Genomic DNA, 16,259 nt, shown 5'->3' with positions numbered 1-16,259 from the left:
CACCTCCCACAACCCCCCCAGATTAACCCAAAGAGGGTTTTTTTCCTGAAAACACACTTACATTGGCCCAGCTGGTTCATCATCTGCAGCAAGCATCCCGATGCACGCAGGGAGAGACAAGGGAAGGAAAGAGAGAGAGAGTCAGTGTTTGCAGGGGGCCGCAGTGTGAGCAGCAAACTGATCTATCTACAGCATCAAAGGCCATTCCAGTTGGGAGTGCAAGGATCATGGAGTTACTGCTCTGGATTCGGGTTTAATGGCAGGTATGTTGCTTCAATGGGTTTAGTTAACACTTGGAATGCTGGTCATGAAGGACTGCAACTGTAGCGGACAGATTGGTGCAACACGGTCAAGACTCGTCCCCAAGTTCCAGTGGTTCAATCTCATTAAAAATAAGATGAGGAGACAAACCAACGGTTCAGTTGTAAAATCCTGCTGGATGTTTGCTTGCATTGACTTTTTTTTTAATAAGTATTTTAATTTTTAAGCCATTTTTCCACTGCATCGCTTACTGATGGGTAACTCCTGGTGTATATACCCCAGAGGGTACATACCCCACACTCATTTTCCCCGGTGGATGAAACAACCTCTGCATTCCCCATTTTTCTCAGTGTTTAATTGGAAGGGACCCAGGTTAGGAGGAGCTGAAGGGGGACACTGGATTCCAGCCCCAGCCATGGGCAGCAGCATCCGAGGAGTCGGGAGTGCTGGGACACCTCCGGAGGACTGACGGCATCGTCCTGCCCATGGCCCCTGGCAAAACTCATTTAAGAACTGGTGGGGGGAGGGAGGGGAGGAAATCTGCCAATGATGAATGTTTCATATTAACTCTCATGACCAATTGGGCTTTTTTTTTTTTTGGAATTCTCAAACACTATTTTCTCCCACGCTGCAGTACAGAAGACAGAAATGCATTTCCACAACAGTACAAGAGTCAATCCAGGAACCGAATGCTCCCACAGATGGATTTTGGGGGGACCAATTCAGGCCCTGCTGGCTTTGGCACTTGACAGTTGCCATTCCCACCTTGTGCCGGAGGGATTTTTCAGGGAAGTCTTTGAGAAACTCTCAGCAGGATTCCACAAGGGTGCTTAGTGCACATGAAGCAGTTATGGAAATTACAGTCTTACAGTGTAGGCATCCGCATGAGCACACGCCAGGAGTAATGTCGGGGAGAGGGGACATTACTCCACCCGCGCCTTCCAGGCAACGGAGAGGCAAAGCCACCGCTAGCACAGACAGTGACCAGAACAAAAAATACTTCAAAAATAAAGAACTAACCACAAACCAAGAGCTTTACAGCCAAAGTAACAGACTAGCGACACACCGGTGTCCACAGAATTCCAGTACCAGCAACAGTAACTATCGGACACGGTACAGAGAACTGGGACCAGGAAGGACAGCCAGACATCAATGTGCTGTTGTATATACAGTGAGATATACAGAGACACATCAGGTACTCAAACACAAAGCACAGCTGAGGAATCTACGGCTTCCTTCCACAAACATCTTTGGGAATCAAGGATCCGAGAGCAGCCCAGCTCCGCACTCCGTGCGGGACGAGCCTGGGAGGGACAGCGAGCCCTGGCCCCCAACGCCAGCGCTGCCTCTGAGACCCAACTCGGCTCCAACAAGCACCATCAACAGCTTTGGGAGTTTGTTTGGCTGGACTTCAGCAATATCAAACTGCACTGTGGACACTCACTACAAAATAACCATTTTCCTTCTCTGCTCAAAGACTTAAATGCCCAGTTCAGATCAGCAAGTTTGTGTTGTCAAAAAAAAAAAAAAGAAAAAAGAAAAAAGAAAAAAAGAAGCTTCACATTTATAAAGGCTGCCGTCGGTGATTCCTCACGAAGATCCCACAAAAAAAGCCTACTGGAATACTTTAACTAGATAGATGGTGGATCCCCACCACTCCTCCCTGTCCCATCTCTAACCTAAACCAGAAATAAAAAGACCGAGGGAAATTCCCGGTCGGGCGTTAAATGCTGGAAAAGCATCCCCAGTACAGTACAGACACAGACCGAACCCTCAGTGAAACCAGGGGCAACAGAACAACAGAAAAACCAGTACAAAATCAGACTAAAGAAAAGGTTCAAAACAGCAAACTGAAATCCAAATTAGTCGTGAACGTGAATGAGGAAGTTTCCAAGAGTGTTAACGTTATGACTTGTGCGTTGTATAGACTGAAGCGGAGGTTAAACAAACTCCAAAGCATGCAGAGCTCTCACTTACCACCATTTTTTAAGGGTATGATGCAATTGAAGGGGGGAAAAAAAAAAAGAAGTCATAGTAACCGACAAGATCAATATAACCCAAAGCTTTAATGCCACAGCCCTGCTCTAGAACAGTCAGTACCACCTATGGCACGGGGACATCCCCCAGCGCTCCTCCTGCAGGATCTCCGCTGGGACCGGGCATCTGCAGGCTCCAAAACCCCCCTGAGGTTACAGAGCTCAGGAATAACCCCCACAGCCAGGCCCTTCCTGCGGGGATGGAGCGAAAATGCCCATTCCTGAACCAAAATGAGAGAACTGCTGCTTGGCTTTAACACATGTAATCAATCCCTGCAGGCAGAAATATCTGGGAATTAAAATTGCAAGATGATGACAAGTAGATCTCCCTTAGCTCCTCCACTTGTATGGGAATGTGTTTTGTGCCCCCCCCCTCCACTTTCAGCCTTAATTTACAAGGCATTTTGTATGTCACTCAGTTTCTTTCACCGCCTTTGGAAAGCTACAGGGTTTATTTTTAGTATCAAATTAATCCTGGGTAGCATCTTGTGACTGGTGGAAGTTAAAAATGAAGCACTAGCCGGTTCTTCCAGCTAAAATTCCAATTTTTGCTTCTGAAGGGATTCTACATCTCAGCTCATGCTTTAAAACCTGCAAAGAATCCCAGAATGGCTTGGGCTGGAAGGGACCTTAAAGCCCATCCAGTGCCATGGGCAGGGACACCTTCCACTGTCCCAGGGTGCTTCAAGCCCTGTCCATCCTGCCCTTGGGCACTTCCAGGGATCCAGGGGCAGCTGAATGCTCTGAAGGAGCAGCCAGAGCCTGTGACAAGGGTCCTGTGCTATGGGCCATTCCCCCTGGGATACACCGACGCTGCTGGGAACAGGTGATGGCTGTGGCCTCACTATCTGCTCCCCCTGACAAATTTTGAAGTGTGGGAGAGAAAGATGTGCATAAAAGGGAAAAAAAAACCCACCAAAATCACTGGTTACAAAAGGCAAACGGTTGCAGTTAAAACAGTTTGTTTCTTTCAGTTACTTACAGTAATAGCAGGAACAGGGAAAGTCAAGAAAAAAGCAAAAGAGGGTTAGAAAGAATGTGGGGATTTGGATGGAGCTTCTGCAGAGCCAGGAGAAGAAACACATTTATGGGAAGTCTTAGGGTTAGGCTGAGGAATGAGAGGGGAAGAATGAAAAGGGACATGTTATAACCCAGTCACCTCACGGCTTCGGACTTGAGATCACGACTACGGATTTACAAGTAAAAACCACTCCCACTGCTCAGGGGAATGGAGCCAAGGGGCTTTTACTGTCTACTTACCCCAGAAAACCCCCTTTAACCCAGGGCTGTGCTGATTTTAGACTGTTTGATCCAACACCAGCAGAAAGCCAACTCCCTTTGGGAGCCTTTGCTACGCTACGCTCGGTGGTGCCGGCTGATGGCTCCATCTGTGGTAACCAGGCAGGAGGAACAAAGCCATTCCCTTCTCCCGTGCCCGGGGGAGCACCCCGGCATTCCCTGCTGGCCCCGCGCCCCGCCAGCCATGCAGCCACGTGCCAGGGCATGCCACGCTCATGCAGCGCTCGCCCCCAAAGCCACGGAAGCCACACGTGGCCAGCCCCCTCTGGATCTGCCAGCCCCTGGCCGCTGAACGCTGCCTTACCGGGCGTAAGGCAAGTCAGAACTGGCGTTCTGAAAGGATGCGGGGATTCAAGCGCCAGCTGCCCTCCCTTCCTCCTTCCAGCACAGGATTTGGATGCGCTGGGAGAACCCCTCATCCACAGGCTCCGCAGCAAACCCCGTGCCGGGCACCCCCTGATGCCACCGTTTTGGTGGCAACAGGGATTTCACGGGTGCGACGTTCCTTTTCCTGCTCTCCAGCAGCAGGGAAAAGAATCGGCTCCCAAATCAGAGTTCTGAGAAGGAGGAAACATCAGCAAAAGAGCTCCTGAGCAGCCCTGGCCCGAGGCACGCCAAGCAGCTCACCGGACACACAAAGCAAGGGCCATGCAAAACCCAGCCCTGCAGTCAGGAAATGCCAAAGTTAAAGGAGCGTCCCCGCTCTTCCAGCACGGCAGCGCCTCCAACAGAGGGAACATCTTTCCACTGGGAAGTGTTTTGGGAACACAGCACTGCTCCAAGCGTACCCAGGAGTCCATCACCCTCCCAAACCCCCCAGGGATGGAGCCATGGGCACGCTGAGCCAGAGGGAAAGAGAATTCAATCAATTCTATCTTTGGGCTGGCCAGGCAGAGTTCCCAAGTGCTGGGGGGAAAGCTCCAGACACCTGAGGATCCTCTCACCCAGAGAACGCTTCTGTCCCTCCAGTCACGACCCCCAGGACTAACTGGGCACTTGTGCTCAGCACCAGACTGGTCTCACCTGAAGAACTGACCCGGCTCACCCCAAACACTGTCATTTGTGTAGCTTTAACTGAGCCGGCCCTAAAGTATCACCTGGGCTCATGGTGGGCACCTGCAGCTCCCAGCAGGCTCCAAAGGGAGCAGCTCATCCTGAAGTGCCCCGGGCAGGAGCCAAGGTGTGCACCTGGAGCTCATGAACAGCTCCTTCTCCAGAAGCCTTTGATTTTCCTGAGCACAGGAAGTGGCCGCCTTTAGCAGCACTGGCTTTCTGCAGCTTGGAACAACAATCCTTGGAAGTGGTCATCCCCCAGCAGGAGGATCCCGGGCACTCATCCACAGGGCAATCCGTGCTCACTCCTGCTGTGGGACCCGGGCTGACACACCACAGACACCTGGGCATTCCGGAAGGGCGTTCCAGAGTTATCCCGCCCCGGGAAGTCGGGGTGACGGTGGCGATGATGATGATGAAGCAATCTCAGTGACTAAATTTGGAGAGGTCCGAGGAGAACACTCCCATGCCATCAGGAAGGGCAGCACCAGCTCAATGGTTGTTGTAGCACCACCTCAGGTGGAGCTGTGCCACGAGAACGATCCCTAAAGCTGAGCACTGACACCGGGAGTGGAAAAGCCTGCGGAGAGATCCTGCCTGGTGCCAGATGCTGTGGATAACGAGTGCTGTGGTGTTTGGCTCAGCCTCAGCTCCCCGACGCTCCTTCCCCGCAGCAGCGGAGGCGGAGGGGTGATTTTGGAAGAGGGAGCTGAAATTCCAAACGCCGAGCACGCCACTGCATTCCGGCATTAACTTTGGCATTTCATAACCATGTCTTGAAAACAATCAAATTCGGGATAACCCATCCACACACGTGGGAATCAGGAGGCTCCTGATGATTTCCCATGTGTGCATTTGTCCGTGCCCTGCTCCCGGGGTGCTCTCCACCACGGCAGCACAGGAAGCTTCGATGCCAGGATGGAAAATGCACAGCTATCCAAGGAACGTGGGACTCAGGCGGCACAACACCGACTGTGTCCATCAGCCAGGCAAACCTCATCCACAGGGATGGACTGTCATACTCAGCATGGATTTCTCCTCCGGGAAAAGGGATGGGGAGAACACCTGACCCCCACGGAGGTGCCTCATGTCACTCTCCAGGCCTCTGCCTTCAACACAGCGGCCCCAGTGAGCACTGGAGCAAGCTCAGCTCCTTGGCTCATCATCCTGGACAGCTCCGGGGGGATGATGAGCCTGGATCCCTCGGGTACCTGAGGAGTGGCCAGACCAGCCAGGAAAACTCCCACCTTGGAAAGAGTCAGTGAATCCTTCACCTCCAGCAGGAGCTCCCCTGTGCCACCACAGCGGCTGTGCCGCCATCGGGTGACGTTCAAGCCAATTCCTGTTGGAGTCAGTCCGTTTGGGGCTGCTTCCAGGGAATATTTGTCTATCAAATTCCCAGGACCGTGTTTTGGTCCTTCTGAAACTTCATCCAATGAAAATTCTGAATGTGGGGAACTGCAACGACTGACGTGGAGGTGGGTACATGCAAGGGAAAATGAAAATTGTCCCAAGTTTTCCAGGCTGGTGGAGATCCCCGAGGCCACACTGAGGCACGGGAAGCTGTTAGTGATGCACAGGACATGCACTACGGTTCAATCAGGGGGCTCCATCCCGAGAGCAGCCCCCACACATGCTCTGGAAGCAGTTAGTAAGTGCTACTCAAGGCTTACAACCAAAGCTGGTTTCCTCTAGGGATGCACTGCTTCAGCCAGTTCTGATCCAAGCCTCGGCCCTTCTCCCGTGATACCATTTGTGTTCCACGAGCTCCTCTCCTCGCTGGGGGTCCCATGAAGGTGGCTGTGCCCACCCCGCATGCAGATCGCTGTCTCACACCTCTGTTTTCATGGCCTGCCAGGGCCCAACCTTGCAGCCCCACCCAGCTCTCCCTGGGAAAGGCTTGGCCAGCCCAGGATGGTGCTGAGGATCTCCAGCACGCTGCCCTCCACCTGCTCCACGCTTGGATCCATCGTGTTCCTACATCACCGTGACATTCCTGCTGCTTCTCCCAAGGAGTCCTTGCACAGGGTTTCTTGCTACACACTGGAGTAAGCTGCTAGCAGCACATTAAAGGCTGCTCCTCAGCAGGGATCTTGCAAATACTCAGCCTCACACTGCCCCTTTCCCCAGCTGTGCACAGGGAAAGGTGTGCAGGAGAAGCTTGTAGATAGAAGTTACTACTAGTTGTACATATCAAACACAGATTATATAATTAATTATTGCTACCATCAAACCTGATTAAAAGTCCTATTTTTATAAAATCTAATCAGTGGCTACAATTAGCTATGGGTTCCAGAGCATTCCTTAACTACACATTCAGCCACGCAGCAGCGTTAAGAGCCCTCCCCCCGTTGCTGAAGCCTGGACACATTTTAGTTCTGAAGCACCTTTGCAGCCCCAATCCCCTCAAGTGCAGCGATTCCTCAGTGTGAGTGCACTGCTCCCTCACAGCCCCTGCCCAGTGGCCGATGCCACGGGGAGGAGGGAAGGCCACCGGGGCCGAGGGCGCTGCCAGCTCTGCCCCTGTGCAGCCCCACGCTCCCTGGGGGCGGACGGACAGCGATTCTCAGGAGAGAGACGGGAGCAAAGCTTTAAAGATACCCCAAAACCCCCTCCCATGCCACGGTCTGCAATCCAGCCCTGTGGGCTTAACGTCCGGAGAGGGAAGAGAGGAGCAAGGCAGGAGCGTGGAGCGGGACAGAGCGGGCTGCTGGTCCTTCCTGAGCGAGGCCCCTCGGTTCCTGCGGCGGGGCCGCGCTCCCTCACGGGCGGCGCTGGGCGCACTTACCGTCGGGAACTTCGTCCGGCCGCTTCCGCTTCTCGTAGATGACGATGATGACCACCAGGATGACGATCTCGGCCAGGATGCCCAGGAAGGGCCACAGCGGGGCCAGGTGGCTGCGCACGCGCAGGATGGTGGTGACCGACACGGAGCCCACCTGGTTGGTGGCGTTGCACTGGTACTCGCCAGGGTCCTCGTTGATCTGCAGGTTTGTGATGCTCAGCTCGGTGTAGTTCTCTTTGTTGGAAATGAAGAACCTGCCCGAGGAGTTGTTGATGTCCTGGCAAAGGGATGGGGTGGGAAACAGCAACAGCTTTGAACTTCTGGGGCTTTGTGGCACGGGAACAGGAGATTTGAGGGAGGAGCAACACCACCAAACACCATGAAGGAGCCCCGCGCTCAGGGCCCGACCACTGCCAGCGCTCAGCCGCTCCTTCAAACCTTCAGCTCACGCCCAGCAGGGAACACTCATCCCACCCCCTTATTTGCTTCATGTTTGGGCTCCATCCATCCAACTCTGCCTCCCTGGCAGGTCATGCAGCAACAGGAAACAGGGGTTAGAAATTCCCAGCTCTTCTCTGCTGGTCACGTTTTCCTGCTCACTACATCGCTGGCTGCACAGAACAGATCACCCAAGCTCTAATGGCCATCACTGCCACCTCCTCAGATCAACTCTTGTGAGCTTAACCAGTGAAACTTGGAGGAATTTATAACCCAGTGTGGTTTTAAATCATGTTTCCTAACTCAGATCTTGCAGTCTGTAGCAAATTCCAGAAAACAGCTTTCAGGGTAAGTTCTTAACTTTGCCCAGCAATGCAGCAAGCAGCCTGTTTCACATACCAATAATAGAAATATCAATTTTATATTCACCCATCCATCCTCACCGCTACTGAAAATACCCACTCACACTCTGGAGGGACTGCACTTTGAGGAGTTACAGTGCACCTTCAACAGCCCATCCCTAACCCCAGGCTGCTGCTTTTCCTCCCTCTCTGGGGCTCTGGGCAGGTTGAGACACCCTGACCCCCCGTCCTTACCTCAAACACCCCATTGACCTTCTTGCGCCAGACCCACTCGGGGTGGGGGAAGCCCACGGACTTGCAGTACATCAGGGCCTCCTGCCCCTCGTTTTTGTTCTCGCTCCTCTTGTGGCCGGTGATGTCGGGAGTGGCTACGAGACAACGGAGCGGCTTGTTGAGTACAAACAGCCTTCTTCCACTCATTGGGACAAAAATCCCTCCAGCTCCCCGGAAGCTCTGCTCTCCCACACTGAGGGGATTTTATGGAAGAACTGTGTAGGTGTGGGGGAAGCAGCCCTAAACCCCGTGCCCCATTTGTGTCCCTGGGAGCAGCCCTAAACCCTGTATCCTGTTTGTGTTCCTGGGAGCAGTCCCAAACCCTCCCCAGCAGCCCTAAATCCTCTTCAGCAGCTCTAAATCCTGTGCCCCTGTTTGGGTGTGTCCCTGGGAGCAGCCCTAAACCCTCCCCAGCAGCCCTAAACCCTGTGCCCTGTTTGTGTCCCTGGGAGCAGCCCTAACCCCTCCCCAGCAGCCCTAACCCCATGCCCTGTTTGTGTCCCATGCCCTGTTTGTGTCCCTGGGAGCAGCCCTAAACCTCTGTGCCCTGTTTGTGTCCCTGGGAGCAGCCCTAAACTCTCCTCAGCAGCCCTAAACCCCGTGCCCTGTTTCTGTCCCATGCCCTGTTTGTGTGGGTCCCTGGGAGCAGCCCTAACCCCGTGTCCCGTTTGTGTCCCATGCCCTGTTTGTGCCCCGTGCCCCGTTTGTGTCCCTGGGAGCAGCCCTAACCCCTCCCCGAGCTCAGGCTGGCTCAGGGCAGTGCCTGGGCTGACCCCTGGCCCAGCAGATGGCCCTGGGTGCAGGGCCCATGGTTAAAGCTGCAGCTCCTAATTACAGCACACGTGGCTGGCTGTGTGATGGCAGCTCTGAGCTGTTAATCCAGCCAAGGCCAGCACGGCTGCTCCAGGAAACGGGAATTTCCTACAGGATACGCAGAGGGAGCACTTGCAGCTGCAAGCTGAGGTGATGAAGGCAATTTCACCGCTCTGCTCAAAGGGAACAAAACCTCTCGTGCCACCCAACAGCAGCTGAGCCTGCTCTTCCCAAAATTACAGCACAAATCTTTGGGAAAACAAGCTGACGTGAGATTGGGAAGCACAGGAAATCCACGGCTGCGGGAAAAGCTGAGCTGCAGCTCCCGCCGGTGTGCGTTCACCTGCCAAGGCACGCCAGGAGAGGAGGTCTCCAAGCGCCCGTGGAAATTCCAACAGCATTCCCAAGAGCCCTGGGCTTTGCAGGAGTCCTGAGCAAAGGATGAAGCTCAGCCAGATGCTGACTCATTCATTCCAAGATGATGCCAAGCAAAGCTGTGATAGGCAGGAATGGGCCGAGAACAAACCCAAGGGGTTGATTTAAGGAAACCCAAAATGAATCTTTCTACATTGGACATAAAAACACTCGGAGAGGCAAAAAACCTGACCTGAATGAAGGCACCAGATCCAAACAATGCCCAGGTCTCCTACAAAAAGGAGCTGCAGGAAGAGCATTCCCCACCTGCCAGGTGATCCCACAATCCCTGTGCCTGCAAGGGGCAGGAACACCTGGAGCAAAAGGAATTTCTGAGCTTCAGCTCCTCAAGTGGGAAATCAATCCAGCTGGGGAAGGAAATCAGATCAACTGGGGCTGGGTGTGCTGTGCTGCTCTGGGATCCCAGGCACTGCACAGCTCCTGCACCCTCCCAGCCTCCGAGAGGAAAATGGCATTGATTCCAAATCATGAGGGCTCCAGAGGACAATTCCAGCTTGGAAGGTGCCACCACTTCCCTGCTGGGCTCAGGGTGTTCCCAAAGCAGGAGCTGGGGGAGCTCCTGTGGCTTTTGCTTCCTGCAGGGAGCTCCTCCAGCCCACAGACACGGGAGCCCAGCGGGGACAAGGCAGCGATGCCGGGATGGGATGGGATGGGATTGATGGGATGGGATGGGATTGATGGGATGGGATGGGATTGATGGGATGGGATTGCACAAGGGACTGCAGACTGGGAACGATCCCATGAAGAAAAGGAGCGATGGCATTCAGCAGCTCAGAGCTGCAGCTCCCATGGGCTGGCTCCCAGCACCATCCCGAGCAGAGCCTGGGAAAGGGAACAGGGACAGCACTCCCAGCTGGCCCAGTTTGTGTCAGGCTGGGAAGGGGAAAGGAGGGAATGATTTCTGGGACACCACTCCTACTCCAGAGTGACCCAGTGCCACTGCTGGAGGGAGAGGCCTGATCCCAGGGGTGATCCCAGAGCCCAGGGGTGATCCCAGCCCCCTGGGGTGATCCCAGGGGTAATCCCAGCCCCCTGGGGTGATCCCAGAGGTGATCCCAGAGCCCCAGGATCATCCCAGGGGTGATCCCAGCAGAGCAGCAGTGCCCAGCACACCTCCCTGGCTCCTCGCTGGCTCTGCTGGGCCAGGGCTGTTCCTGGGGCTCCCTGGGATCATTGGGCAGGGTTTCAGGGCTCGGTGCCACCACCCAGACTGGAGCCCAGCATTTCCTCTCCCAAAGAGTGCAGGAAACCGTGTCCTGCTGTCCCCAGATCCCTGCAGCCCAGCTCTAGCAGGTTTTTCCTGGGAAGCTTTTCAAGTCAGGACTGCCCCTCGCACTGCCCCAGGTTTATTTGGGAAGGATTTGGATTTTCGGAGTCCCCTCTCTGCTCAGCTTCATCACTGGCACCAGGAGAATGCCCCTGGCAAAGGGAGGTTGGAATTCCTGTACTCCCAGCAGGCACAGAACTCAGTGTGCAGCACTTTTCTGAAGGCTCTGGGGGTCACACAGCCAGGAAAATTCATTTCCTCATCTACAGGAGGCATCCAGCCCCTCCAAGCTCTTTACTGGAAAGGTCAGGGAAATTTAAATGTGTAACGCCCCCAACGCGTGGCCCAGTTACCTTCAAGTTTCCCATTAAGAGACAAAATTAAAGCAAGGGAAAAGCACCTAAAAATATTCCTGCACTGCAAACTGGGATGTCTGACCTGGAACAGGGGCTTGGGAAGGTTTCTTTTTCTGGTCATGACTCCAATCCCTGCTTCCCTCTGGAGCCTGAAGATACCGAAAGCGCCGGGAGAAGGGGGGGATGTGAGAGGATTTTCCAAATATTAAAATGAATGTTGTGTGTAGAAAGTTGGAAAACTTTGCTGTATTAATATAGTTTTGTTTCTGTTCTTGATAAAACTTAGAAATAGTGGTGTAATATGTATATTTATGTATTTTTGAGGCTGTAGCATGGTATTAGGACTATCCTTTGTTAGTGAGGTTTGCTCTCTTGGCTGAATGCTGAGGCACCCGGCCTCATATAATGATATAATGATATAATGATATAACCTGGCCTTACAATTATTTAAATTTTTAATTTTAATAAAATTAAATTTATTCTATTATCAAAATAGTAATTATTTCTGCATTTTCTTGCTTTTTCTATCTATTATTTTATCTATTATTTCTATCTCCTAACTGTCTTTCCATTAAACTTTTTAAAATTTTATTAAAAAAATAAAAATTGAAGCTTGTTTTTGGAGGGGCTGGGGAGGCAGCAGCACGCCCTGGGCTCTGGGGAAGCTGTTCACGAGCTGTCAGAAAATCCCTATTTTTGGAGCCCCCTCCTTTCCCTGTGCAGCAGCAGCGAGAGCTGCACCGTAATTACAGCCAGCAATTAAATCTGGCTGTGATTGCTCCTGCACCAACACGACCCATGCAGGTAAATATTGGGTTACAGATGTGCACGGGCAGCCCAGGTGCCTGCCCCTCACATCTGCCCAAAGTGCAATCCCCATTTATTATCCCCAGGATAATTAACTATCCCCAGGAGCAGCGGTTGAGGAGTATTGAGGTGTAAATCACCTGTGGGAAGCGAGTAGGATCGGTTCTCCTCACACTTCAATCACAGAAATTGGTTTTTCTGCCCCCAGAGTGAGCTCCCAGCTCCCTGCCGAGCTCTCCTGCCTGGAAGAGCAGCAGCCAAGCACCAAAAGCTAACCCAAAAAACCTCAAAAGCTAACCCAAAAAACCTCAAAAGCTAACCCAAAAAGCCTCACAAGCTAACCCAAAAAGCCTCAAAAGGGCCGTGCCTGGATCATCACAGCTGGCACGGGCCATGCTCCACTCCCAAAGCTCCATTTCCCCTCTCTTTGTCACCTCAAGCAGCCCAGAGGAGGCAGCTGGAACTCACATTTTGAATTTTGAACATCAGGAGATTCAGCAATCAGAGGGAAAGGAAAAATCCCCAAGGAAAGGGAAAGGAGGGAAATGAAACCCTTCCACCCCAAACACCCAGCCAAGCCCTTCAGAGGCACGGGGTGCTGGAATCCCATTTCCCACAGGCTGAGGGATGCTCCCAGCCAGATCCCAGGGCACCAGCAATTCCCAAACTCCCTGGGCAGTGGGGAGGATGAATCAGGGAAACCTTATGAATATGATTGTTTAGCAAAAGATTCTGAAAATATGAAACCTAGAATTAGAAATGAAAGCTCTCTCTGAGCTATAGGATACTGAGTGTTAGTTACTGTATAACCAAAGCCAGCTGAAGGAGAACCCCTGCTGATTGAACAATGTCCTTCTGCAGATAGAGAATCCAAAGGTCCAGCAGCAAGAGAAGGATTTGTAAAGCTTTTAGAGTTTGAAATGTAACACTGTATGGTAATGTAGTAGTTCCTATAGGCTATATGTAAATTCTATAGAATGTGTGTCATGTACTGGTTGGTTACTGGGAATTGGAACATTCACTATAGAAAAGGGAATCATGGATTGCAACAAGAACTTTGCTCTCTTAACTCCCACGCTTCTCTTATTCTCTTACCCTCTCTTAACTTCTGTACCTGCACCTCTCTTAACTTTTATTCCCTTCTCCTACTCTCTCTTAAGTGCTCTCCCCTCTCTCTCACTTTTACCCACTCTCACTTCTCTTATTCCCTGCTCTTACCCCCTCTGGCCCCTCTTTCTGTACCCCCTTAATCACCTTCTTCCCCCATGCTCCCAGATTCCTCTCTCCACTCTCTCTCCCTGATCACGTGTAAGCTGTGGCTGGCAGCAGAAACCCAAGCAATAAACTGTTATAAATGATATAATTTATATTGTTTAATACCTGAACAGCCTGACCCTGGAGCAGTCTGTCACTGTGAGCGCGTTTTACACATCCACACCTGGGAGTTCAGAGCTGCCCTGTGGCTGCCCCAGCAGCACCGCTGGCAAACCTCACCCATTCCCAATTTCCCATTCCCAATTTCCCATTCCCAATTTCAGCCTCCTGGGAGCTCTCCCCACGAGCTGTCCCTCGGAGCTGGGTTTTTATGGATACAGTAAGGATTGTTTGGGAAGGCACAGGAAGGCTCGGGGAGGCTCAGGGTCTCTCGGAGCCGGGGTTTTTATGGATACAGTAAGGATTGTTTGGGATGGAGAGGGAAGGCACAGGAAGGCTCGGGAAGGCTCAGGGCTGTACCTCGGACCTCGATGGTGGCGTTGGCGACAGGCGAGGCGGAGAACACGAACACGCACAGGTACTCGCCCGACTCCTCGGCTCGGGCCTTGGCGATCCTGCAGCACAGGGACAGCACAGCCAGCTCAGTGCTCCACACACATCAATCACTCATTAACAATTAACACCTGCTAATTGCTCACTGGTATCGGAACCCACCCCCACCCCCCCAGCTTCGTCCTCCAAAAGGCTCCCCAGCTTCTGTTCTGCTTAATTGATTTTGAAGTAATTTTAATGCAATAATTTTAAATTTTTTTTAAAAAGTTAAATGTTTTTAATTAATTATTTTGTTCTTTAAATTATTTAATTTCATTGTTCAAATTATAAATATATAATAATTGTATTTAATATATAATATAATATTGCATAATATAACATATTTTATATATACTATATAATTTCTATGTAATTTCTATATAAATATATATTTATTATATTATATATAATTAGATATAAAATAATATAATATATAACTATAAATATTATATAATATTTAATAGTATTTTAATATTATAATTATATAATTAATTATTAATTATTAAACATATTTTTCATTAATTTGTAACTGCTTCATTTCTAGTTTTAATAAAATTAAAATATTTTACTCTCATTATTAAAATAATTATTATAAAATAATTTTTAAAGTTTTATTTTTAATAAAATATTTTAATAATTTTAATATATGTAATTACATTAAATTACATTATGAAATTAATAATTATTATAAAATAATTTTTAAATTAATTTCAAATATTTTAATTATTTAATAAAATATTTAATATTTACTATAATTAATTACTTTAATTTTATTATTAAAATTATCATTATTATAGAATAAAAATTTTAAATTAATTTTAAATTATTTTCATTTTTAATAGATTATTTTATTAAATTTATTCATTTTAGTTTAATTATTTAGTATAATTATTTAATATAATTTAATAATTTAACATAGTTATTCCATTAAAATTTATAATCAATTAAATGTTTAATTTTAATAAAATTAAATTTATTTTAATTTTATTATCAAAACAATAACTACTATTATAAAATAATTTTAAAAAATAAAAAGCAGCCCCCCTGGCAGAACACAAACCCTGCAATAAAATCATTTAAGTACAAAATTAAACTGCTCAGCCACTTGGCAAAAGCTGCTGACTTTGGTCTGAGCACTGACAGCATTTACTCACCCCCATCTCAAGTTATAATTAATCAATCAATTAATTAAATCCAAATATAAAATAATAAATAAATATAAATATAATTTATATTATATATTACATATTATAGTATAAATACATATATATTGTATATCATATGTAATAAATATATTAATAATATATAAAAATAAATTAAAAATAAATTATTTAAAGGATTAATTTCAGATCAGCAACTTTTCAACGGCTGAGCAGCCCAAGAGCCGCCCTTCGGGCACGGCTGCTCTGAGCCCCAAGGGAGGAACTGGAATTGGAACTGGAATTGGGATTGGAATTCGAACTGGAATTGGAATTGGAATTGGAACTGGAACTGGAATTGGAACTGGATTTGTAAGTAGAACTGGGAATGGGATTGGAATTGGAACTGGAATTGGAACTGGAATTTGGATTTGCATTGGAAATGGAACTGGAATTGGTGTTGGAGTTGGAATTGGAACTGGAATTGGGATTGGTGTTGGAATTGGCATTGGAATTGGAACTGGAATCAGAACTGGGATTGGTGTTGGACTTGTAATTGGAGTTGTAATTGGCATTGGAGTTGGAACTGGAGTTGGAACTGGAGTTGGAACTGGAATTGGAACTGGAGCTGGAACTGGAGTTGGAATTGGAGCTGGAATTGGAGCTGGAACTGGAGCTGGAATTGGAGCTGGAACTGGAGCTGGAACTGGAGCTGGAACTGGAGCTGGAACTGGAGCTGGAACTGGAGTTGGCATTGGCGTTGGAATTGGAGTTGGCATTGGAATTCCTGGATTTCCAATACAACCAAAGCACAGCTAAGGAGCAGATCCAAGGCAAAACCAAACAGCAGAGAGAGCCTGAGTCCAGCGTGAGCAAAGGAGCGCTCGGGAATTCAGGATCTGCTCTGCAAATGGAAATCTGGGATTTCTCCCGCCGTCCCTGGGATTGCTGGCAGCTCCCACAGTCCCCATTCCCTGGGGGTCTCTCACTTCCCCCCTTCCTTCCTTACCCAGCAGTAAAAACTGAAGCCAAGCCCAATCCCTTCCTTCACAGAGGAATTTGGCAGGAAAAATCCAGCCCAGAGGAGTCAGCCCTTCCTGGGAAATGAGGAGCAATTCCCAGGAACCCT

The 16,259-nt window shown here is 49.5% G+C and overlaps 1 protein-coding gene across 2 annotated transcripts in view; it reads right to left on the bottom strand.

Moving 5' to 3' along the window:
• Positions 1 to 16,259, bottom strand: part of NPTN (neuroplastin) — a 39,543-nt gene that overhangs the window by 1,764 nt on the left and 21,520 nt on the right. For both annotated transcript variants that reach the window (XM_058847068.1, XM_058847069.1), the window contains exons 3-6: positions 13,920 to 14,014; positions 8,469 to 8,602; positions 7,438 to 7,711; positions 62 to 83 (exon numbers count right to left, since the gene is read on the bottom strand). In XM_058847068.1, coding sequence (XP_058703051.1) covers positions 62 to 83; positions 7,438 to 7,711; positions 8,469 to 8,602; positions 13,920 to 14,014 — 525 coding nt within the window. The remainder of the gene's footprint in view (positions 1 to 61; positions 84 to 7,437; positions 7,712 to 8,468; positions 8,603 to 13,919; positions 14,015 to 16,259) is intronic.

Source organism: Poecile atricapillus, chromosome 11, assembly GCF_030490865.1.
Source record: "Poecile atricapillus isolate bPoeAtr1 chromosome 11, bPoeAtr1.hap1, whole genome shotgun sequence".
In the NCBI taxonomy this organism is placed as follows: Eukaryota; Metazoa; Chordata; class Aves; order Passeriformes; family Paridae; genus Poecile; species Poecile atricapillus.
The sequence above is the reverse complement of the archived record's forward strand: the minus strand, read 5'-3'. Positions and strand labels throughout refer to the sequence as shown.